A 26,387-nucleotide genomic window follows, 5' to 3' on the forward strand; every position below is an offset into this window, starting at 1 on the left:
CCCCATTAAACAGTTTATTACAACACTACATCTACTGTAATCAGTGGTGCTGTGTACAGACATTATCATATGAACAGTTTAACATGAACAAACTACTAAAAAAACAAGCATTTACTTGACTTTTTCCAATTGCTTGCACATTATAATTGCCAAATGTATATAACCAGTAATAAAGTTGCAAAAGCTATAAGGTTTAAATCACACAGGTTTCCCTCAAATAAAACAGTTAAGCAACATAAAAAAAGTAAAAGAGCTACTGGTTACCATGTATGCAGATTTGCTTTATTCAGATCTATTCCTGTTCATTTTATCCATGAATCCTTACAGGCTCAGTTCAATCACATGAAGCAAACTGCTGGACAAGCATCTTTCCTTGAAGAATGTATCTTGTCTTGCACGCTGTTCCTCTTCCTTCAGCTGTAATGTGTCAAAATTTGTGATGTAGATTTTGCTAGTCCCCATAATACACAGAAAATTGTTGGCTTATCTATACATACACAAGTCGTGCATCTACTTCACCATAATGTAAACTAACACAAAATACTCAGAAGCAGTAGCTACTCAGTTGTGCATGAAACTGTTTTCTAATACAATAGTTAAAAATAAAACTAATGTTGTTGTACAACAAAGTTGAAAGAATATATATTTCACAGTTGAATGATAAAGGAAGAAATAGCTACTGTTCTATGACTGATGAAAACATTTATATAGAATGTTTCCTAAAGTATGCATTCTGCAAGAGTAAACGAACAAGCACGTAAGGTAATTTTGCCACAACTAGATTTTTACATTTTTACCTGCCCACTTACAGAAATTTTAAGCTGGTTTGACATTTAAGTAATGCACTGATTGAATAATGAAGTGGATGGCTCACAGGTCAGTAACATTTAGAAGTACAAAGAATCCAACACCAGTACTTCAAAATTTTCAGACTAGGGGCAAGCAGGATGGGCTTCACATCTAAAAATACACGCTTGCAGCTTAATCACAAGAACCCACTTTTCAAACAATACAATATAGATTTACAGGTTTCCTCATCTATTTGCCCTACAAAAAACCCCAAGCCCTACTTCCTACTCTCATCTAATTTGACAAATAAAGGAACCACACCATTCAGAGTTAATTACTGTAAAAGTTCACAAAATACTTGGGATGGTATAATTCCATACACTGGATTTCAGTTGAATTCCATTACAAAACAATTAGCTATCTTAATTTCATTAGTAATTCACAATTTCAACATTCAATAATTTCAAAATAGTTTAAATGAAATTGTTCAGAAAACCAACACATTAAATTGTTCATTTGAAAACCAAGACATTTAGAGGAGCAATTTCATGAACGTGCACCAGTACACAGCTGTCAAATGTTCTTCTACCAGTAATTTCAAAGCAGTTAGAAAAATACTCAATTTTTTGCATGAACAATTGATACGTTTCTTCTTCCTTTCCTCAAAGTGACTGTTAATAACAACCGTAAAAAAAACATACAACCAAGTAGGCACTATACACTACAGTATGCACATAAACTGATCCAAATCCAAAGCAGTGACTGTTATTTCTTTTCTTATTCACAGACTTTGTTCCCAAGTCATGAATGTATCAACCAGTAACTACTTTTGGGGAAGTTTCTTCCCCAGAGACCAGAATTTCCATAGGTGTTATGTACTTTAAAAATTAATCAGTAGCAAAATGACAAAGTACCGCCTCCATGAAGAGATGTGTTTAAAGTTGCGAGCTAAGTTAGCACAGACAGGGGAGAATCTGGTTTTTAGCGGAGAAAGTAAGCACATGACAGCTGTGAGACTGCGTATCAGAATTTGCTGCTCTCATCATACAATTGCTGTGGCAAGAATTATGGATCTTTATCACTTCTATGGCAACAGTTAACAGATCCAAGGCACCATATATATGAGTTATAATACTAGTATAAGAAAGCTTCAGTTCCTGGGAATAATTTGCTAGATTTCTAAGTGTACTTATAGAACTACAGGAACTTTAAAGAATGCATTATAAACTGGACTTAGGATTAATACTTTTCATTATAGGGCTCTTGAGATAGTCAGCACCACACTGAACCTTCATTTTAAAGAGCATAGCCAACTAAAATCTGAAGTGGTGTACATGTTGGTTCCAAGTACTCTACCACTACACTTTGGCAAAACTGGAAACCTTTGTGGTTCCAAAAGGGAGAAATAAAACTGTATGGATTATACCGCCATGCTCAGCCCCTTTCAGTATTCTACAAGCAAGTAGAATATTGAAAAAATAACTTTAAAAAAAATTAACTCTCTCTCATCAGTACTCCTTGGCAATGCTATTTTCCATCTGCCTCAAGCTCGTAGAAGCTATCTGTCCCAAGCATGTGTTAGGTTTGTACAATTTAACACCGCACAGCAATCAGTTTCTCAGCATTTCTACTAATAAAACCCGGGTTTCAGACTTATTTGTTAAATAGTTACTTTGTGGTTTAGAAGTTAGGGGTTTATGTCAGAACATTTCACAAATTAAATTTCAGAACTTCAGTGATCAAACATTTTTGTATTTGTGCAAGATGCAACTTGAGCATTTTTTTTTCCACAAAGGCACTCTTACAACAAAACCCAATAGATTTCTTAGATATGTAAATCATCTTGCAGTAGCAACTCTTAATTTTTTCCCTTTAATTCCAATTATCCAAATATGCATATAAAAGCTTTAAACAGCTTTTAGAAGTGTGAAAATTCTACAGTAGAGTTATATGTGCATACACCCGTCAAGTTTTGTAATAGCAGTGATTTCTGATATTTTCAGAGATTGAATGTCAATCTCCCAACATGTTCACATTTCAGAAAAATGCATGATATACATTTGTCATTATATCCTAATAGCTCCTCAGAATGACTTCATGTAATCCTCCTTTATTTTACTCTATACATGAAGAAAAAAAAAATACACAAAGCAAAAATCCCACAGAAACTATCAGCTTGAAAGACAAAATTTGTTTTAACTTAACCTACACTCCAGAACATCACAAACCTTCAAATACCGTGGTGCTTTAGCTTAACACAGTGAGAAAGAAGGAATTTCGAGCTTCACTGTGTATTTGTCTTTCTGTGAGTAAGCTGAGATACGAACGTGATTCTGTTCATCATAGATGTACAGACAGACTATTTTACCATCACTAGTACCTTCTTCCATTTGTTGCATTTTTCCCCCCTATTATTAGCGTACTTACCTGGTATCTTTGTTCAATCTTGGTGTATTATTTAAGATCAACACCAGAACAATTTCCTGATTGTATAATTTTACATGGGAAGAAAAAGAATGCTCCCAAACTACTTTCCTTCATCGAATGTCTTTCTCCTACTGTCCCAGCCCGTCTATTCACCAAAAATAACTGATGAACAGAGAGGTGCGTTCAGAAAATTCAACCTTTGGTTTACAAATTTAAAAGATGTGAATTATTGGCAAGTATCTTTCACATCAAGACATGAGGAAGACATAAAAAGGTAGATCAGGCTGCCACAGGAACACATAAAAATGAAGATCTCTTATGGCTCTCTCTCGCTCTCTTTTTGTGTAAGAAAAAAATCATCTTAGTTCTCAAACCACAATGAGCAAAAGAAAAAGCTGATTGTTCATTCTTTGGAGAACACCATATCAAACCAACATTTTCACTTGCAAGTATTTTATGTTTCAAATGCTATAAAGCCTTAAAGTTTCTTAGGGAACTATCACACAGCTCAAATTTGTCAAAACTACTGATTTCACAAACAAAAGAAAAAAGCACAGGATGTGGGGAACACAAAAATATAAACGTGTCTAAAGACACTCTGAAGACAACAAAATTACAGAAACACATTCATGGAAAAAATAAATTATGGAGTTATGCATTTGAAAATAAACAATAGCATAAGATTTTCAGTTTGTTTTTAAAATTGTCTTATCACCCTCAAGAAAATGAGAGATATCACTGAACATTAAGAAACAAACTATATGTTTCTGTTAAACACCAAAGTAGCCATAAAATAGACTTTAAGAAGCACATAAAACAGTGGCACTGCTTGCCTCTTTCACTCTGTGGTGGACTTCAAATACTGAATCAGACACACAAAGCACTGTTTCTCTGGTGAATGCTAGATGCAGTAGAATAGTGCCAGCCCCACATACGTGCTTCCTCAAAAATACACATTTAAAAAAAAGAAAAAAGATATCAGGTCAATAACTTTCATAATAGCTTAATACTAAGATGATGTGAAATAATCCCAGATAGGTACACATACCCACATCATGAACAGCGCTACCACATAATTCACTTTAAATTCTGTTCTTAACTAGAAGCTTATTAAAATAACTCACAAAAATAGACATTTTCCTATTGATTTACAAGGTTTCTTAAAAGGCTAATTTCATTCTTCACTTAAGTGGTTGCTAATGTACTGTGACAAGACATTTTCTACTTATACAAGCAAAAATATAATGAATATTACTTACAACTATCAGCACCATTTCCCCTCCTACTGACACCAAAAATATTACAACCATGTTAGTTCTTAGATCACTCCAAAGCTAAAACTATTTCAGAGCAAGCTGAGTGCAGTTTTTGAAGAAGCATATGAGCCTCGGACTAAGTTATTTTTGCTTACAGTGGTTTGAGAGCAGAAAAAACAGAGAAAAAACATGAAATATGAAGTACAAAGTCTACATACATATCAACTGTTACAACGTTGTGGTTTTGCCTTTCAATTCAGTCCAAATCCAGTTTAAATAGGAAATAGTCAATCAATCCAATAACAAAAACATAAAATGAAAAATTTAACATTCAGCAGTTATAGAAATTCAGACAGATTAAGATTGGGACAACGCATCAGCTGGAAATACATCACTGAGCATCAGTTAAACTAAAAAAAAATCTGTCTAAAAAAATGTCAGGACTCATGCTTATGAAGTTGCATTACTATTCTGTTTGTACACATTAATTTTGCTGTTAATGCTTCTAAATACCATTCTATTGGATTCTTAGTTTTCTTGACGAATACAGGTTCGACATTTGTCTTAAATCCACTGTTCTCTTTTATATCTTTATATAGGCTTTCTTCAAGCAAAGGCAAGCTATTTCAAGGAAAACGTTCAGTTTATAGTAATTCTATAGAATGCATTATCAATGTACATGAAGCCTTACTCAAGGCACAAGAATCTTCCAAGAATTTAGTTTTAAATCATGAAGTGTACAAACAGAAGTGTAAATACCTGCTATGGTACATCTAAACTTAACAGAATTTTAGTATTATAAACACATTTAGTAAGTTATTCCAATTTAACCCATGTCTATAAGTGTAATACAGTACAAATTGAGTTTCACTGTATACAAAAATGTTCACAATGGACCTTTAAAATCCTAAACTAGATGTGTAACACTTAAAATGTCAGTACAGTATGACAGTTATGACTATAGGTACACAATAAGGAGAAGTATAGGTGCCATTCATAGGGTGCAGGCACAGAGGCAACTTCATGTTATCTGGCAAAACACAGTAATATGGGGAATAACTCTTTTCAGCACTGCTGATATTTATTAGATGACTGAGACTGTTAAATCCGTTCATGAATATTAATCAATGTAAGGAACGAAACAAAAAGAATGTATGGCAACATACATCTTAGTGAAAATGAAACATACAAACCAGGAGATAACTGTATTTCTTGTGTGTGTGTATAAATATATAAAACCAAAACTACAATAAAGCCCTTCTTCATTAAGATAGTAGCAAGACAAAATGTTTACAACTTCAAAAAAATACCAAATGCTTTCATTTACATGCAGAATAATAATTCTGCCCTTTAAATCAAGTTCTTAGGACCTATTTTCTTCTTTACACACAGGAATCTCACCTACGCAACCCCTCTGAAAGAAAAGAGATGTCCCAGCACACAATAAAGTTGAATGGTGTTGCATATATAAATCCCACCTGAACTGAGACTGAAACCACAGTCTCATTTTAAAATTGTGCTTTGGAAATTATAAAATGCAACCTGACGCTATTTGAAATATTTTCTCGGAGTGACATGGTAGGGAATCTGTACTTGGCACAGAAAAACCTACACGCACAGTACTAAATACACAAAAATTAAAATAAAGCTAGATTAATAAGAGTATGCCAAGGGTAAAAAAAATATCTTAAATTCCAGGTTACTAACAATTTTTAGTATGGCTTGGTCATCTCCACCAGATGAAACACACTCTGGAAATGCATCCATCACCCAGCTCAATGGTTACCTCCTATTAATAACAACTATTTGCAAATATCACAAATACTCATTTATCACAAATGGTAAAAATCCAGTTCAACAAAAGACACTACATTTATCTGCATTTTTATGTTCTGGTATTTTATAATTAAGAACCACAGTTGGGTTTTTTTATGCAATTCCAGAAATATTTCTACCAATCCATTATTTATTTTTTAAACAAAAAGTGGCATTAACAGATATATACTGCCAACTTTATTTCAGCTGCCATGTCTCACCTTCCTATTTAAGCCTTTGGATTCCCTTCTCTAGGTCGCTTACTGTGTGTGTGTCCCTTGCTAGCATATGAACCCAAGACAATATCCCACTTAATACTCAGCAGACTAGAGCATTTAATATCAGAATTTGTTCTCCCCCAAAGGAGTCAGTGACACAAAAGCCAGACTGGAAACTGACATTTAACCAATACAAAATTATGTTTTCACTGCAGAGTATACTACATTTTATATGATTTCTAAAAAGTTTTGCTCTTTTTAACTTCTGTAAATGAACTTCCATGAATAAACACCACATGCTGATCTGGAAACTAAATCTGAGGGTAAATGTAAGAAATGGAAGCTGGGTATACAGACGAGCCTGCAAGCTTCAATTTTAATGCAGATGTAGTGGGAAGTTCTTCTAAAAAGGGAAAAGACCACTGCAGAGAAACTAACAGATAGGGTTTTTTCCAATTGTCAAATGTAAGCAATCACGGGTAGCTTGAACTCTCAACGTTCAAAATGGTACATTATATAATGCGATGAACATTTCTATGTATTTTAAAGCTCTTAGCAGTACACTGGGAAAGGCATTATTTAGCATGCTACTCTGTAGCTATCTAGACATTTGATGCATGCAAGACTGCAGATACATGAAACAAAAGAACACGTTAGTCTCATAAGCAACCAGAAAAAAACCCAATCCTTGTGTCATGTATTTGTTTACTAGTCTTCAGAAAATGACTTTACTATCGGAGGTTGGGGAGGGACCGAAAGGTGAGGGTGGTGGGGAACAACTGATCATAAATCTTACTGAAGATGTAACACTGAATCAAGCTAGAAGGCAGAAAATACTGACAGGTCACATTTCATAAAAAAAAAAAAGAGCAAAGTCTGGCTGTATTTCCTAAATTTGAGTAGAACTTGCTGAGAAAAAAGAACAAAACCCAACACCCACCCACCCAAATGGTACCGTCATACTTATAGTTGTGCAAGGACAGCAACTGTATGTACATGTGTTCCCTAAATTGAAATAATGCATGACATGACATATGAAGGGCTAAATGCTGCTGCCCTTATACAAACAGATTTTAAAATACAAAATTAGACTTTAATACACAAATAAGAAATACAACCATAAATTTAATATAATATTCTTCTAAGATTACAAAACCAGCAGACTTACCAGTCTGTCTTCCTGCTTTTTTAAGAATTGGTTTAATCACATTTCATAAAAACTGCAAATATTAATACCACCTAACATGAAAAAGGTGGCATGCAAACTGCAGAAAATAATGACACACTTCCTCCCAAGACCAGTTACCTGTCGTTACTTACCTACGTTCATGTCAGATGCTGCAAGAAGAAAGTAATTCAGTACATACTGCAGGCCCATTTAAGTGCAGGCATTAATGGTGTAAATAATCCAAACCTAGAGTAGTTACTTTTAGTAAGCCAGTAACAGTAAAAGCTCAAAAACATGAAACAAATGCTCACCTTCTTTAACGATGACGATATTCTCTCTCTCTGTCTCGTTCTCTGTCGCGATCTCTGTCGCGATCACGATGCCTCTCTCTTTCACGGCTTCTTTCCCGGTAATAGTCATCATGACGATCTCTACTACGTGATTTGTGGCGCCTACTTTTTTCTCGTGACCTACTGTGGTCCCTCTCTCTGGATCGCTCACGTCTTCTAAAAGAAATTACTTCATTAAATTTTTCTTCAAAATGCAAACCACCTGCACACCAATTTTGTACTGTTTACGAGTATGAATTTACTCAAAAAAGGATATGAGGAAAATATACCAGGTATCTTTCATGTTATACACAAAACCATACCTGTGTCACAGTAAACAGATAAAAGGCAGTGGCTAAGAACTCAGTTAAGAGATAGTAAGGTGCATCCACTTTCTAATCTATCAAGGAAAAGTCAGAAAGTATGTGCTCAGAATGGAGGACGACATGGCTGAAATCAGCTGTGGGAATGCACCATACCTCAAACAATCACTGCAACATGGCTGCTAATCTGTGTACTGAAAGTATGTACCAAAACCAGCTGTCTTTGTGTTTTTAATATTCAAGGCCAGCTACACTACTACTGCTACAGTATCCAAATGAACTAGATGTTCAGTGTTTGTCCTAACACTGAAAGGGGCGTTATTTAAGTTCTGAAAGAAATACCAATCTCATTTGTACTAGGTAGAAAAGTCCATGAATTTCAACATCTACCTACTCACAATTTTTAGACTGTGTAACAAAGAACAACAGGCAAAAATCATTCTGCCTAATTTCACCACCCCTACCCCCCGGCAACTCAAGTGTATTTCTACTGTGACAAGTGTGGAGAAAATTACTTTTAAACAAAGTGAAAACCGGCATCAAATATCCTAGATCTTCATTTTCAATAGCAAATTCTAACAAAAATTATGCACTGGACACCTAAAGTGATGAAGGGTAACTCTATTTTGAGGTTTACATGCTGCAGGAGTACCATGTAGGAAGCGATACTAAACAAAATTAAGAGTTAAATTTAAGGGAGTCAGATCAATTGTGAAAAGGTGGTTAACTAAAAGGTAGCTAAGTCTGGGAAACCCTTGTTTGGTTTCTTTCACACATTTCTTGTAAAACCCAGCAAATAACTAAACTACTCGCATGACTTAGTTTCTTCTCTGTGAACTAGTCCTGTGCTTACACCTTCCCTTTCGCAGGTAAGGGCAGATGGAAGAGGAAAGTTTTACCTGGATCCAGAACCATAAGACTTGGACTCAATTCCATGAAGGCAGTCCTGAAGAGAGCTAATAAGTACTTTACAGCGATCATCCGCAGATACTTTGGACTGTTTAATTAAGGAAATTGCAGTTACCAAGGTCTCTATAGCACTTCCATAGTCCCCTGAAAATCACATAAGATCATGATCAGAAAATTATGCAACAAAGATTTTAATCTGTAATAGTATAACCACTTTGAGTACTTCTCTTCAACAGCCATCCAGATCATTTACTGTAGAACCAAATATTAAAATACTGTCCAGATCAGTACTCAGAAGGCATTCTCAAAAACTAACTGCAGCATAGTACAAAATCAGTCATGAATTCAGAAAAATCAGTACCTAAATTCAGCCTCCTTTTAGGAAAATGTGGCTTCACGGCTGCCAATTTCCCAATAGGAAAAACCTATAAACTCTTATCAGTTGGGTAAAATAGCAAACACATTAATTAAGTTTTACTAACCAGCACTGGCATCTGATACAGCTCTTGAAATGGCACTGCTTGAGATCGCCCTATTTCTATTCATAATTTCTTCAAATTCTGCTTCACTTAGAGGTGTCCTTGCAGCATCCATTTCTCTGCAAGCAATAAAACTAGCATTTAAAAGGTTAAGAAATACTTCAGAAGATATCATTGCAGTTTTAATAATCCAAGTTTGCAACTTTAAGCAGTGACAAACAGAAAAGAAAGCAGGATCTGGGTTTGGTTTTGGTTTTTGTTAAGGACCATGTTACAGTATAAAATCCTGAAAGCTAAAAATAAAAAAATAAAAAAAAAAAGAAAAAAAAGAAAAAAGGTAAAAACCAATTAAGACATTGCTGTATAGACTTATTCTTGTTCATCCCATCTATTTTGAAGATTCAGCAGCACTTAATACTGTGCTTTACAAATATTTATAGTTTTTATAAAATCCTTGAAGGCATGTAAGTAGATATTATCCCAATTGAATGGATGTGGAAATACATGTACATAGGCAATGCAACTTTGAGCAAAATTAGAGATAATTTTTATAACAATACTGGAATTAGAACTATATGATCCTGTTTCCCAGATTTAACTAAGACCAGAATGCTGTAAGTTATGAAAAACAAATATAGTCTATCATCTTTAAAACACTCAATTTTCTGAATGATGACAGCTTTTTTTTTTTTTTTTTTTTTTTTTTTTTAAATTTCTGGTCAAGTTCAAGGTGCTCCAATTTGATCTCCAAACTGGTCACAGTAAGGAGGAAGCAATAAAGCAGAATCCTTGTGCTCAATACACTTTTTTACTGTATTAGCTACCTATATAGGGCTTCCAAAGTAACAGATGTTAACCTACACAAAAATTTTCCCAAAAGTTTTGCAGTGTCCTATTAGCCAGTCTCTGTATCATATAGAAAATTTGGAGAATTGTGTTAAGAGTCAAATGCTGAGACTGTTAAACTGGCCCACTGCTTGGTATTTCTAGAACAGTGTTAGTTCTTCTGGTAGAAAGAAAATGCAGAATAATAAGCAATGCTATCCTCTTAATTGCAAGAAGTGGAACAAGATCCTATAGCCAGTTTAGCATAAGAGGAAATGTCTAAAAATTCATACCTCCCTGAGTTTTGAGTATTATTTTTCGTGTGCCTCCCATAGAATGGAATATGTAATTTTTCTCTTATGGACATGTTATTTCCAGTGAAACGCCTATGATATATAATTAATGACAATTTAAATAGTTATGGATGATAGTTTTAACATTATTAACGAAAATAATGGACAGTAAGTTATACTGTCCTATTCCCACTCCTTCCCTCCCCAGACATTCTATAAACTGCAGACAACCTTGATTTTGTCTATCAAAAAACAACCAACACCTTATTGTTTTATTATATTTCAGGCAATTAAGCCAAATGCTCTAACTTTTACGGTTTCTGTATGAAAGCAGTATGTACAGATGCGTGGGGGTTTTTTTTAAACTTTGTGATAAAAGAAGAATCAAAGCAAAGTGTCTTTGTAGAAAACATTCTAATCAAGAGAAATGTCTCATGCTAGCAGCAAAATCACAACTGAAAAATCCAAATGTAACTATGTAAAAAGTGTTTCTTACAATTTATCCCAAAATTTTCTGTGACAAATACAAATATGGTGAAAAAAACCAATCAAGAAACAGCAGCAAGACAGAGATGCTTGAAAGCAAAGATGAAAAAGATGTTTCAAACAAGATGTGAAAAACTTGACAGTCATAGAGACTCAAGAACTCTGTCCCAGATAGGATTAACCACAGGAAAAGCCACTGCTACAAACACTGCAAGACTGCACCAAATGAGCAGAAGCATTTTGACGGGAAAGGAAAATAAAAGTCTTGCAGTAAATTCACACCTGGCTTTTGAGACAAAGACTAACTTTGAGTTGAGTCATGAAGAAAAAAGGGACAAGCAGAGCTGCTAAAAGATGAAAATGGTTATGAGCTTGGTATGGCACTGTACCCAAAACATGCACATATTCAAAAAGGAGAACTCCAGAGCATTCTAAGACGACAGCCTGCAAAGCACGATGATAAAGGTGCAAGTCACAATTTCAAGTTAAGACAGAAACACAACCAGAAGCTGCTGCATAGAAGTGATATGTAAGTTTACATGTAGAACACATGGAATGATGACACTGCCAAATACAAACACTTCAAAGCTGAAAAGGGAAAGTGAGATTACTGATACTGCATTTCAGGATTTTCTTACTGCTGCAAATGTGTTTTTGAGAGATATTTCACTAAGTGAAAAAGGGCAAATGAGAAGACTGTTGGGATCCCTTTCAGCCCTATTTTTTATTATTTCTAATATTTGCATTAAAAGGGAAAATCAAATGCTTCCTACAACAGGAGTAAAATCTGCTACCAAGCACATTATACTAAAAGCACTCACCTTCCAGGTGGCCCATAGTCACCTCTGTCATATGGTGGAGGTCGGCCATATGGATCTGTTGGAGGCGGGCCACGGCTGTCTGAAGTAGGTATGCCACTATTGGCAGGTGGGGGGAAGAAAGCTGGATTCACATGTGGTGCAGGTGGTGGAGCACCTGGAGGTGGCCCAGGGAGATGTGGAGGAGGAGCAAGAGTCAGGGGTGGCCCAAGAGGGCCAGGTGGACGAGGGGGAAATGGACCCGGAGGTGGAGGTGGACCCTGCTGAGGTGGTGGTGGACCTGGTGGTGGCCCGTAGCCTGGAACTGGTGGTGGAGGGCCTGGAGGAAGAGGCCCAAGTGGAGGCTGACCAAAAGGTTGTCCTGGAAACAGAACTGGTGGTGGTGGACGGTCACCACGATTAGGAGGTCCAGCTAAAGGAGGTGGGAGGACCTGACCAGGAGGTGGAGGGCCTGGTGGGCCTGGTGGGCCAGGAGGACCTAAAGGTGGACGCGGGGGAGTTTGTCCAGCTAAAAAAAGAAAAAAAAAGTTAATAAATATAAAGAAATAAAAGACTCAGCAATTATGATTCTTGCCTTTGTTGGTTTTGTTGTTTTTTTTTTTTAAAAAAAAAGAAACAAACAAAGAAAACCAACCAACCACCAACCAAAATAACCCTCACTGAACAACCTGCAACTTATGCAAGGCACGCATGGTCCCACTTTGGGTTCAGTACTTCAGAAAATTTAACAGTTACTTGACTATCAATATCCAAAGAGAACGACATTTACTTGAGAACTGACAACTTGTCCTCCCAATCACTTAATCGGCTACTATTCTTACCGTAACTCCCAAAAGCTTCCAAGAACTAGAAAACACCGCATCCTGCTTACACCTGCAGCTAGTCTTTCACATGGGGCACAAGATACCTTCTCCAATATAGTTTTTCCCATATTTTTGATATATATTGTAAGATAAACGCAGTATCCAAACCTGTTTTTTGGTCCTCATTAGTGTTTTTTCAATTCATCCATGGCCCTTTGACTGTTAGTAAACAATCTACTACTGGATGATATTTACTAAAAATACTTAAGCTGAAATAAGAACTTTACTGCAATGCAAGCCTGATTGTTAAACAGATATTTCTCCCATATCAATACCTGACTAAACATGAACACCTCCTCTTCGTATCTGTGGTATTCTAAGTGCCAACTAATTGACCTGTCAGTGGGCATGAATTTCTGATGATATGCAAAGTTGTAATGCAATAAGGAAAAGAGTTACTTTACGCTCTGCAACACAGGTATTCTCATCCCCCACAGCAAATCAAAAAAGCTGAACTACACTGCACTGAAGACAAATCTACTTGCTAACATGATCTACCTTAATTTTTTCATATTCTAAAAATATGTACATTTACACATTATAAAGAAAGTATCAAAAATGTTATTATGTTGCTATCAAATTTAGGAAGTACAACTCCTTGTTTGAATATCAACAAAGAAATATTGTTGAATCCTACAATCCAGCTGTGAACACTGTGCTACAGTACATTACTGAATTGGCTTGATTTTTATAATTTCCCAAATAAGTACGCCGCATTAATACAAGAAAACACAAATGAAACTGAAACTCCATAAATTAATTATTTCACCTGGGAAAGGTGGTGGCGGCCCTCCTGGCCCTGCTGGCCCAGGGAATCTGTCTCCACCTGGAATGGCACCTGGAAAACGGCCTCGCCCTCTATTACTAGGTGGAAATGCTGCTCGTGAGCTTCCTCCTGGGGGACCAGCTTTACCTTCCCCGGACATCTGGCCAGATTGTGTGGCTGCAATGAAAAAGCAAAAGTGTAACTACATAAGTCAAAATAGGTTAAAGCTTTTCAACACATGCTCTAAGATTTTATGCAGTGCTAAAGCATGACCTTACGAGCACCTGTTTCTAGGTACCGAAACCAAAAGCATTTGGAGAAGAAAAAGTGCTTTGCTAAAATATGGCACTGTTCCAGTATGCCCCATACTAATGGAATAGCATCTGGGGAGACTATCAGTCCTTCCCTTAATGCAGCCCAAAGCCACAAACTATTGGGACTGGGAATAAGACAAGGTGCTGGAGGAAAGCACAACACAGAAATCTCTCTTCCCCATTCTGTCATAAGCGCAGCCCTTCCAGACATCAGAATTTGGTCCAGTTTGTCTACAAGTGTTAAATTTCTAAATGCTCCTGTGCTTTTTTTTAAATTGCATCCATAAGAGATTGAGAAAGCTTCTCCAACTGTATGACAAGAGTTTCACAAAGCTGCAACCTTCTTTCAGTGAGTGCTATTTCTTGCCAAAACAGCACCTCTTCAGCATATTAAGTGGTCTTCTTAATTTTTATTTAAGGGAATCATCTTTAAACAAAGATGCAATTTCATTCACCTGGACTGTAAGTGTTCTGTAGGTATTTTAAACTGTGTAGAAATTATCAGATGCTAAGAAAAAAACTGCCACGCTACTTCTGGAATAAACTTATGTTTTTTCAAGATAGCACATAGAAAAGGCTTACTTTTTCTTGACTGCATTTCAAACTGACTCAGAAATTGTTTATTACATGGAGTTACAACAGGATTTTGTCCATGCAGTTCTCTTTTAGGCAACAAATCCATCAACTTTTTAGAGGATGCTTCCGATCCCACACCCACAAGGGCAAACCTGAAAGGAAGAAAAAAAAAAACCCAGTTACACCACGGTGTTTCCATTTCCTGGATATCCTGATGCCTCATGAAAAAGGCTACACGCAGTAACCAAGAGAATACTTGAAAACTAGATACAGAAACCATCTCACAGGTCTTAGCCCAGTTCTCAGAACTGATAAAATAACTCCTTCTAGGACACACAAGAACCACCAAACGTGCAAGTACAAGATGCATCAAAATATATCACAAAGGCAGCCTTCTGGTAGAGTATCAATATGCATGTATGAATTCATACAACCAAGTTATTATAAGCGTTCACTGTATTCTGATTACTACTAAGGAGACAGGCACATTCATGCAAGGAAGATTAGGTTGCCAGTGAAAAAAGGGCTCAAGTGCTCACTTTCAACAGTCAATGAAAAATAAAGATGTAAAGAAAGACTTAATCATGGAGATTGGGGAAACAGCATTTACACTATGAGGAACAACAGGTATCACTACCACTACCTGAATGAAACCTAGGAACAGACTTACTGAAGATGGCCAACAAAATTTAACTCACAAAATGAGACACACGATACTGTCCTAAAAATTTATGCCTGAAATTTAAGTCATTAGTATGAAATGATATACCAAACCATTGTTAGATACCAATAAAGAAAGATTATCAGTTCACATACTGACAGTTATGAAAATTAAGAACTCTTTCCCCACTTCCACCCTTCTAAAATTCAGTCCATTTACAGAAAAAACAAATTACAAGTTCTTACCCTTTAGACTGGCCATTAGCACGATTTTCAAAAAATTTTATCTCCAAAATATCATTTACCCCCAGTGAATGAACTGCTTCGGTTAAGTCTTCATCTGTTGTCCACTGAAAAATATTTTTAATATTCAACTATGAAAGTTTATCTAAAACACCAGGAAAAGGGCAACTACATCTTCCCTGGATTTTCTGTGTGTGAGAAACTGGTCAAGAGGAATACTATACACATGCTGTCAATTTCTGACTTTTGGAAAGCTGTCATTTATATTTCACAATTCTCAGAAAATTCATTTTAAGAATATACATACTTCCCCATATGCTACGTTGCATCAACCTCTCCACACAGTATACCAATTACTGTATGCCAAAAAAATTTCTATTTGAGTAACTTTTGTCCTTTCAGAGTACAAGGCTTAAACTGGACCACTTCAGTAACTGTTATTTTCCACACCCAATCCATTTTTTCTCCCGCTGATTCTGTTATTTCCACACAAAAGTTAATTTTAAACACCATATTAACCAGGTGCTCTTTATGAGAGCTTTGACCAGTGAGTTTAGTGAACTACATTATTTGCACAAAACCAGCAGGATTTACAGCCAAAAGAAGGGAAACTAGTACAGAAACTATGGTTAGAAACTACTGCTTCCACTTAACAACCTACTTGCTGTAACTTCCTATTAATTACTATGTAATGTTCAACAATTTCACTCATACCCAAAGATATACAAATACACTAATACTTATGGTTTTCTTCGTACATCTGTAACTCCCCATATGAAATGTAAAGAAGTGATGAAGTGCAAAGCAGGCTTTCAAGATTCTGAACTACTCATCTGATCTCCCTCAAATCAAGGCTTCTTTCAAAAATTCAACAAATTACTTTCCTGAGAGCTAAATGCAAAGAAACAAACACAACAGCAATGCTAAAGTAGATAAATGCACTTTTTGTGGATAACTTCATTTGTGAAGTCAAATAATGAGTAATTGCCAAACACTGGCCTACCTGCTTTAGAAGTTGTGGCATTTGACTTGGATGAGTTCAACTGATCATGTGCATTTTACTAATTCCATTCATATATTTTAGAATGGTACAACTGTTATGTCAACAGCTCCTTTACTTACCTATCAGCTCCTGAAATTATGATACCATAATAATTGAAAAAAACCCACCTAAGCACCCATAAAACATTCTTTTTCAAGTTTTGCACTGGTAAAAAATTAATCAGAAGGGAAAAAACCTTCAATGAGAATTCTGCATGTGTGGACCTGGAAGATCTGGATTTCAGGTAAACAGATAAAAATTCCAGTTAATTCAGCTACTGACTAGCTCTTGCACTTTGTTTGCTTAACTGCAACTGATTTTTAAATGCTTTAATGCTAACAAATGTACTTGTCTTAAGGGCAACTGCAGTTCAGTGAGTTATCCCAAACCTGTTACTCCTAGGACTACAGAAATAAGCCTCAAGGCAAATACCTGACAACAGTCACTGCCCTGCAAGAAGGGAATTGGAAAAAAGCCCTGGAGAAACGTGCAAATTAATTTCAAGAAAATACCAGAGAAGCTTCCAGTTCCTTTTTAAACTAAAAACTTCAGCAACAGTTTACTAAAAGATGGGTTAATTCAGTAGCCTTAAGGTATGTGCAGGCATAAGGCGCTTCATAGTTTAAGCTGGTTCTCTTTCTTTCATTTCTCTGAAAACCTTAAGACAACAGTAGCACAAATATGCCTTCCCAACACTTAAAGGAAACTTTGAAGTTTGTATTTACTGAAGATTTCCTCCATTTTTTCTGACATCAAGACAACTCCAGACAAGCTCAGTAAATTTCAGATTTAAAAAAAAAAAGCCACCACACCTGCTTTGCTATACTCAGTATTTCATATAAAAAAATTTAAAGTAAAAAATTTACAAATAATTATGTTTATAATTTTAAAATTCCTGGCCACCTGAATAGTAAAAAGATACTCACCCAAGTAAGATTTCCAATGTACAAGGCAATTCTCTTTCCAGTATATGTATAGACAACATTTGGTGCAGCTCCTTTACCTACATCATCCCCAACAGATGGTGGGAGAGAATCCATGTAATCACGATCTTCCGGGGCATCTCCATTATTTGCAGATGGAGAAATTACATCATCATATAAATCAATCTGATCATGCCCACCATATTCAGCTTCCTAAAACAAAAGAGACACCTTGATAATATCTAACATTAAACATTCTTAAAACTTACTTGAAACAAAATGCTGAGGTAACTGCCACATTCCACAGAGATAGTAAGTTTGATCCAACACCTACACAACATCCCTGCTGAAAAACTAAGCCCCGGTTTCATCCACAGTAAAGTATACAAAATCCTTATGACTTCCATTATATTCTAAACTGATGGGGCGCAGGGGAAAATCAACAAAAAATACTTCTGGCCACTATTTTCCACTACATTACTTCTGCCCTTGTAATATAAACAGAAATTCAAAAACCCACAAGCCCTACTCCCAGAATTACAGACATTAGCAAGCATGTGCAACATGCAAAATGAAAGACTTAACATCCACTCTCAAGCAAATCTTTTTTCCATCAAAACATTTGGTAGAGTGAAGAGACCACGCTTCTAGAGGAGCCTTACTGACAAGGCACAACATTCTACCTTTCAGAGTTTTACCACATTCCTAACTTGATTTTTATCTCCTCATTCACAGAAGGGCAGACAGGGACAGAATTCTGTTTCATTAAATTTAGTAAACAGAAACCTTTGGGTTTATTAAACATTTATTTACTCATGGGCTAGAGAGGGACTATTCGATAACATCACAGCTGCTTCTGGAACATGTTGGTTCAGAAATGCATCGTGGGGTTTTGGAGTGAATCACTCCCTGCTCCTCTGGGACGGTACAGGTTACAGCACAGTGCTGGCCAAGTGAACTAGATTCCTTTCAGATGGCACGGAAATGAGAGTTCCTTTCCAGCTCTGCTTCATGTGCTCAACAACTGCATCCTACCTGCTAAATAGGAACAGACAGGTCAAGATCAATCAGCGGTCCTTCAGACAGATCTGAATCATAAGTGTTGTAGGAATACTTGGTCCAAAAGGCCAGACTAAATTTAGTCTGAAGTAGACCATGCAAACAGGGCGTTAGGTAGACAGAGGGGCCTGAGCACTGACTGCCTCAATCTGCTGGTGTGCTTCTACCAAGCCACATTACTTTTTATTGTAGACTGCTGTACTGTCATCACTGAAGACAGACAACTAAGAGAAGGGTAAAACACATGGACTGTAAATGACAATCTCTTTCACCAAAACATGCAATAACGTGTTTTACAACACAACGTAACCTTAATCAGCAGCATCACTTAAATCCAAGTATGAATGCAACTAGGCATTGCATATTTGCATTAAGGAACTACTTTAAAAACAAAGACTTCTTTTGATACTTGCCATTTTTCACCTTATATACTGTCACATCATATTCAATGGCGATCAATTCCGCATTGGGATGCCGCTATCCTTTTCTACTATCCTAACAATCACTTATGATAGAACAGCCCAATCTGCGTGAGAGAGAGGAACCACTTAAATGTCTACTGACGGGAAGGCTGTAACTTCTCAGTGAACAACAGTGATCTGACAAAGATTAGGAGAGCCTAGCCACATTTAATGCTAACCTTCAGCTTTTATGTTTACTTTCACAGGTTGCTTTGCAACATGCAAAAGCTAGACTCCAAAAGCCTGGACTCTTTGACCATGGTCCAGAACAAAAAACACCTCACCAGGTTTTGTTAACAGAGATATTTCAACATCTGCTGTCTTACAAATTTCTATCCAGAAACCCACACAAGCATCCTAGATGGATTAGTTCAAGGTACCAGATACAGCCACTACATAATCAAGTTGGATTCCACAAAAAAACCAGGCTGCAAAGCTAGCAGTCTTGGTTGAAATTTCAGTATATCCACCACAACCATCAACAGATGATCAGCTGTCTTGAAAATACGAAAACATTATCAACTGCTACTCATACAGAAAGAGTATCACCAAAATAAAAAAAATAAAAATGCCCTAAATACAATAAAAAAAAAACAGAGAAGCTAAGTTTTGGCATTGTCAATCAAGTAAATGTGATCTACTACTGAATCAAGTAGTGTGTAAAGTGCATTGTCTCAATACACTCTAAATTTCAACAGAAAAATTCTCTTTTAAGGTAAGTCTATCATCATTAAATTAAGTAAGGGTTTCGTATTTTCACCTAGTCTGGCCAGTTCTCTGTCTCTGTTTGATTCCTCCTATCACTGTAGCTAATGAAAGTAGGTTCAAAGAACTGCCTGGAACAGGTCTAAACGTGACATCTTACAGCAAGATTAAGGCTGATGTCACAAGACAATTAAGGAAAACATGTAGCAATTCTAGTCATCTGTGTGTATGGATGATGACTTCAGGGAAGTCATCCAAACAGGCAGCCACCAGTGTTACAGCAGATGTACACTAACCTATCTCTCCGAGAAGGCTGAGGTCAGCATTGTCAAAATACCAGAGTAGGCAGCCACCCACAGCTCTGCTGCATTTCCTTAGTGGCCAGAAACTCCTCTGAAACAGATCAAATTTTTATCATATAGGCTTTCAGGTCACCATCAAAGGAGAGAATTATTAGGGCAGCACAGTCTGCACGTAATTGGGTGGCGGGCCCCAAAGTGCCTGATAGCATCAATGCCTTAATTTCAATCAATAGACACAACAGAAAAACTTGATCACCACAGTCACTTCCTGCATTGTGCTGGTTTTGCAGCCAGCATGAGTTTTATTCAGTCACCAGTCTGTCAACAAGGTGTGTGGTTAGATAATTAAGAACTGAGTCAGCAAATGCAAGCATAGATGGAAAAGAGGTGTCTCAATGGCTATTGCACAAGATCCAACAACCCTTTCTCCTACATACATTTACCATGGAAGTTTACCTAAACACCTCCTCCTTTCCTAGATGCAGGAGAGTAAGAAAAAGAATACAGAAGTGTTATTTCTTTAGTCATAGCTATTTCAAAAAACGCTCTGCCTGTAACAGGAACTGGTTTTGACCTCTTCTGACTTCCTTACTTAAGGGGCCCCTTTCAACAGACCAACAGACCATCAAGCATGAAGAGAAAGTATTTCTGCTCAATTATAGTAATTCACAGTCTTACAGATAAACATGGTAAGAAACAAAGTTAGCATCTGGCCCCCTCTACAACCAAATCAGGGTAGCAATACATTTCCATATCCCATGTTCTAAACCAGTCTGAAATACTAGATCATTTGGAAAATCAGGACTGAAATTCCACATTCTGTGTTAAGTGGGACTGGGTGAATAAAAAGGGTACTGAAAAGATACGCTCTCCAAGATTCATACCAGACTAGTTGTAACACTTCCAGTTACTCAGTCCTTCCTCAATATTCTGTGTTTTAACTACTGTTTGCAGCATTTTGCAACTCCAAATATGAAAGCCATAAACACATGGGACATCACAGTCATGTCCAGAAGGGACAAATTAGAAGTGTTATTTCTTTTTCTGAACTTAGCAGCTGTACTCCTCCGAGTTGCGGAGAACTGGTTGCTCCCTTTACAAATGCTGCTTTGGAAATGACTCCTTTTGTTTTTTTAAATAATTTTTTTTAAACTTACATATATCACAGACTTGCTTTTTCCACAAAACTCTGTTCAATTTAAGAGTTAAACACTAAATTACACCTCCGAAAAGACATTTAAAAAAATCAGTGACGTAAAAATTTTTTTAAGAAAATTCGTAATTGTTTCTGAAAAAAAATGTTAAATTAAGAAAAAGCAAATTATCCAGCTTCTCCCTTATCACTTTTTGCATTCAAGTTACAATATTTGTGGTCAAAAACTCTAAATACACATTAGCATCCTAATTTTAAAAAGTTTGTAGGTCCTGAATAATAACAAGTTAGAAATATACAAAAATCCTTCTGATCTCAATTAGCCATCTGAACACACAAACTGGAACCTTAACAAAACAGGAGGCCTTTGATGTTTCAAAAATAGCACACTGCCTGTGGCAGAAACATCCACCATGGTAGACAAGTTTGTTAAGACCTAGAGGCCCAAACGCTCTGGGTTCTACAACTGGCACACTGCTAAAAATTTAAGCAATTTGATCCCTTGTCAAATAGATTCCCAAAAAAAATCACAAGTAGGCAAAAGTATAAGTTTAATGTAAGTAGTAGCACTGTTTGCATTAGAACACAGCTAAGAGGCACCAGATGAGATTCTCGAGTTTTCTTTGTAGTTTGGTATTTGCAAACATATAAAGGTTATCTCTTCTGCAGGCCCCTTTCAGCAGACCAACACAACTGATGAAATACATCTACAATAAGGTATTGCACGTACATTTTATAATACATGCAGGTCTACCAGCTTATGTTTCTCATGACCAGTACAGTTCTGCCCTTCTGAGTAGTTTTTTTATACCACAATGTGTCCATCCCCTCCCATAAAGAGACAACTGTCTCCCCGATATAAAAGCTGTTTTCAATAACCTGTTTTCATGTAGCAATTAAATGCCAGCTTTTGTTATTTATTACACAAAAAAAAAATATTTTCCTGTTACAGACAAGAAAAGAGTAACTAACACATTCCTAAGAATCTGTAGCCACAGAGGTTTCCAGATAATTAGTCTCTTAGCTGCTTACTCCATCTAAATCACTTTTATTACCCAGTTACAAAATACAAAGTCAAAACTCTTTCATTTCTAATTTGTTAGCATTTAAATATTAAACTAGAACACTACAGGCATGTTTAGACATATCTACAATGCAACTATGAAAGTATACTCATCACAGTATAAACAAAGCAAGCACTTTCTCCACAGCATTAAAATAAAGAGAACCTCAAATTGTTTTGTATCCTCTGCTTGGTCAGAAAAATTTTTATATGTATACGTAAGTATAACAGCTTTTTACTTTTTAATTACGCACATGTGTGTAAGTGCAAAGAAAACTTGGGAAATGCAAAGCTGATCAGAGCATCAGAGAACCCAGTTTACTGGCCAACATTGCAGGCAACCTTGAGTCAGATCCAAGCTGGCCTCATGTACAGGCTCATTATCTCAGTTTCATGCACTGATACTGTAAGTTTTTGTGTACAAACACACACCCTAATATTTGCTAAAGTGCCCCTCATCTCACTGCAGTCTTCTGCCCTCAAGAGAATGCCACCAGCATCAGCCATTTGCACACAGATAATGCAGTTTTCATGTGCAGCACAGATCTCTCTTGAAGAGCAAGATGTGTAACGTGTACGGAGATTGTAAAAATAAAATATGCCATGCAATACCCATTTGTTACACATCACAAATAACATATGCAGAAAATTTATGACAGACTTGTCTCAAAATGAGACATTAAATACAAAAGACTGCTGGATGACAAAGTTAAGTTAGAAGAACAAACCAGAAAATGACTCAACCAAGTTCTCAAAAAGAAAAAAAGAGGGGGTGGGGGGGTGCACAAAAAAAAAAAGGAAAGCCTAATTGAAAAAATAAAACCACAACTGGTGGAAGCCAAATTGAGTAAAGCTGTACGCCCAAGGACAAAGAACAGTTAGGATCAACAATAAGTTAATGGAAGAGTAAGAGGCCACACTGACATACTTTTATGAGCTCCAGATGGGATGCGAAAGATAGATTGTTGTAGTGAAAATGTGACTTCAAGTCAAGTTAGTCAGCTCATGGCAACCAACACTAAATACAACCCAAGACAGTTCTCAGTTGTCATCAATCTTGGCTTGTAAACCCATGGCACTGTAGTTTTTATTTCACCCTTATAACCTGCGGTTCATTTAGCACTAATCAAGCAGTACATCCCTCCCTGCCTCCTCCTGGAAAAAGGCATTAAAATAAATTCCAGAAGCATACAAGATAAGTACATCGAGGCCCAGAACAAGACAAAACAACCAAGGGAAGAGTTCATCCAGCCACAAGTCCTAAATGACCCATTTACTACAAATGCAGACAAAAGGTTTGTCCCAGCTTGGGTATAAATACAGTTAATACTGTACCCAGAAGGACAAAGTTACTCAGTGTACTTTTCAGACCCTGCTACTGGCAAAACTAGTAGACAGGGTTCCTACAGTGAAATATTGGTAAGTCAAATTAACATAGCACAACACAATCAAAAAACAATAGCTTATTGTTTTACACATACAGCAACTTTCCTTACAAATATGGTGTTCCATAAAATGTCCACTACATAAACAAATTAACACAAATCACTTTCTCCCTACAGCATTTTCTAAACTGCCATCTTCAACCATACACAGATATGCAGAAACATGTCCCATCTTATCAATTTAAGCTGTCAGCTTCAAATCAGAAACAGTAATTCATGAATGGGAGCCTCTAGAGGACCCATCACAATGATGTCAGAATTACAGGTAATAATACTGTAGACAGTAACAACCATAATTGACAGAAGGAAATGGGAAAGTGCAGAGGTGTCAACTGTCCCAGTAAAACTTTCTATTTTACAATAATATAGTTCAACTGAGCAGGTCTGAGACAACATGGAAGTCATTAAAATAAGCTTTGAAAACAACAAAACCGCAAAAATGAGGGGTGTAGGGCAGGCAAACTAACCAACCAACACCAAACTGAGGGAAAAGGGCCACTAGCCTCTTTCACTTTTCTGCTCTGTATTTTGCAAGATTCACAAACTGAAGAAGCAGAAACATAGCCCCAGCAGAACAACTGAGGTGAACACAGTAAAAAAGAGCAAAAAGGTCTCCCAACTGCTGTAATAAGCTAAACAAAATTATTACAAGACTCTCTTCACCTATACCATCACCCTTCCTTGCACCGTGGCTGTAGGAAATACCAGCATTAACCACAACTTGCATAAACCAGGACCGTGTGAGTGAAGCTGATAATCCCTGTTACTTTTGTTCTGGCAGTATCTGTCCACTATTATGTAAAGCACAGAGCTATTCTACTCTGAGGTCTTCTGCACGCAGAAATGTACACAAACACTAGTTGATTCAAATTAGTTTTTTTCTGAAAAAAACTGATCTGCTACCAGTGTTTTACCTGCAACTAATTAAAACAAAACCAAGTTACTAAAGAAAATTTACGAGATGTACTGTTACACTAAACGGTATCTGTCCTAGGGCTCACCCCCATTTAAATTGAAATAATGGGTCTTCAACTGGAAAGGAGAAACCTTCACATGTAGATAAACTAAGAGCAAGTCAGTCCTCTCCATCATCTGCTCTCTGGTACAGCATTCTTTTATAGCATACTTTTATGAGATTACTAGTCTTCTGAATTATTTCATTAAGTATCTAAAGAATGAGAAGTTTCCCGAGATAGTAAATTGCTATCCGAATTAAATGTGACTTCCACAACCCATTACCTATTTCCCAGTTCTCTGTAAGGCAGGCTGGCACACAGTGGGGCATCACTTAGTAAGCCCTGTAAATGTGTGAAAGTGCAGTTGTTCTCGGTTATTTATGTTCTAGGGCAGGAACAATGCAATCTGGAGTAACACAACCTGGAGAAGCTCAGGAGTAACAAACACGCCAGACGGCACACAAAACTGATACGAACGTCAGGCTTCAGTTGGAAAGTAGGCACACGGCTTTTGGGGAAAGATTGAAGAGTTAAAAAAAGAACTAGAAAAGGGGACTACTTGTAATCCTGGGAAATTTTATTTCATCCACACTTCCTCACCAAAATACGAGCTCGTCCTCTAAAGCAGACTTGCGCCACTTTTTTAAGCACCGGAAGAGAATAACTTATAAGAAAAAAAAAAAAACCATAAAAAAGGAAGATAGCTTCTCCAGTGCTGGAGAATAAAGCTGCACTAGCTCTCCCTCCCCCGCAACGAGCGGCCGAGAAACTACTACCGCTCGGCGGCTTTTTTATTCCTCTGCGAACAATGGCAGTACTTCCCCGCCGCCGGCGCCGGGAAGGAACCGCTCTCCCCGCCGCATGCGGGAGGGTCCCGTCCTCTGCGGCCTCCGCCGGGCCGGGAGCAGGATGCGGCGCCGCTCCTGCGCGAGCACTCGAGCGGGGCGGGAGAGCGGCAGGGAGGGAGCCAGGCGCTCGCCGCCGGCGCACCGCGGCCTCTCCCGCGCCCTGCCCGCCAGCAGCCTCCCCTCACAGGCGGCGGCCGGGCGGCGCGGCGCTCCTCGCCAGGCCGGGTCCCGACAGCTCCCGCGGGCCGGGCCGGGCCTGAAGCTCGGCCTGCCCCGGCTCCGTCCCCGCGCAGATCCGCACACTCGGCGGTGGCGGGAAAGCCAGGCGGCAGAGCCGGCCGAACAATGGCGGCGGCGCGGCCCAGCCGCCGCGCTGAGGGCCCTGCAGGCGGCGCGGCGGCGAAGGCGAGCGAGGGAAGGGGAAGGAGGGGAGGGGCCGCGCCGTGCCCGCCGGCCGCGCGTACCTGGTTGAATTCCTCGCCCACATCGGCGTAAATGTCGATGTGGTCCACGCCGTCCGCCATGATCCCGCCCGGCCGCGCCTCGGGCCGCCGCCAGCCGCGCCCGGCTCCCGAGCCGCCGCCGGGAGGGAGGGGGGGGAAAGCAGGGAGCGAGGGAGGCGGGCAGGGGGCGGGGCACGATGCGTCACTTCCGCGCGGGGAGGAGGGGCTTCCGGCAGCTGCAGAAGCGGCGGCTGCCCGCGAGGGGGCCCCTCCCCGAGGCGCCGCGCGCCCCGCTGGGGCCCTTCCCGCCCCCGGGCCTGGCCGCGCGCCTGCGTTAGGGCGCCTCCGCCCGGCCGGGGCCGTGCAGCGCGGGCTGGCGGCGGCGCTGGGTCCGCCTCGCACCGGGCGTGCGGCGGGGCGGCGGCCGGCG

The 26,387-nt window shown here is 38.3% G+C and overlaps 1 protein-coding gene across 4 annotated transcripts; it reads right to left on the reverse strand.

The window, feature by feature from the left end:
• CPSF6 (cleavage and polyadenylation specific factor 6) lies at positions 1–26,135 on the reverse strand. 4 transcript variants are annotated; one of them, XM_055809268.1, is made up of 11 exons: positions 25,979–26,135; positions 17,526–17,735; positions 15,561–15,664; positions 14,661–14,806; positions 13,768–13,941; positions 12,139–12,643; positions 10,832–10,924; positions 9,717–9,832; positions 9,225–9,378; positions 7,985–8,176; positions 1–417 (listed from the first exon to the last, which is right to left on the reverse strand). In XM_055809268.1, the coding sequence occupies exons 1-10, from the start codon at positions 26,036–26,038 to the stop codon at positions 7,990–7,992; spliced, it is 1,749 nt and encodes a 582-aa protein (XP_055665243.1). In that variant the 5' UTR covers positions 26,039–26,135; the 3' UTR covers positions 1–417; positions 7,985–7,989. The 4 variants fall into 4 exon arrangements, with proteins under 4 accessions (XP_055665243.1, XP_055665242.1, XP_055665245.1 ...); XM_055809267.1 differs by having other exon boundaries at positions 7,985–8,179; XM_055809270.1 differs by lacking the exon at positions 10,832–10,924.
• Between the last annotated feature and the right edge of the window lie 252 nt (positions 26,136–26,387).

The sequence above is a fragment of the Falco peregrinus genome, chromosome 6, assembly GCF_023634155.1.
Source record: "Falco peregrinus isolate bFalPer1 chromosome 6, bFalPer1.pri, whole genome shotgun sequence".
Taxonomy (NCBI): Eukaryota; Metazoa; Chordata; class Aves; order Falconiformes; family Falconidae; genus Falco; species Falco peregrinus.

Excerpts from the sequence above, each read along its gene's own strand:
- CPSF6 (XM_055809267.1), bottom strand. The coding sequence starts at position 26,038 with ATGGCGGACGGCGTGGACCACATCGACATTTACGCCGATGTGGGCGAG. Across the intron at positions 17,736-25,978 it reads TGGGCGAGGAATTCAACCAG|GAAGCTGAATATGGTGGGCA; the intron begins GTACGCGCGGCC and ends CTTTTGTTTTAG. Across the intron at positions 10,925-12,138 it reads GACTATGGGCCACCTGGAAG|GCGTTTCACTGGAAATAACA; the intron begins GTGAGTGCTTTT and ends TATATATCATAG.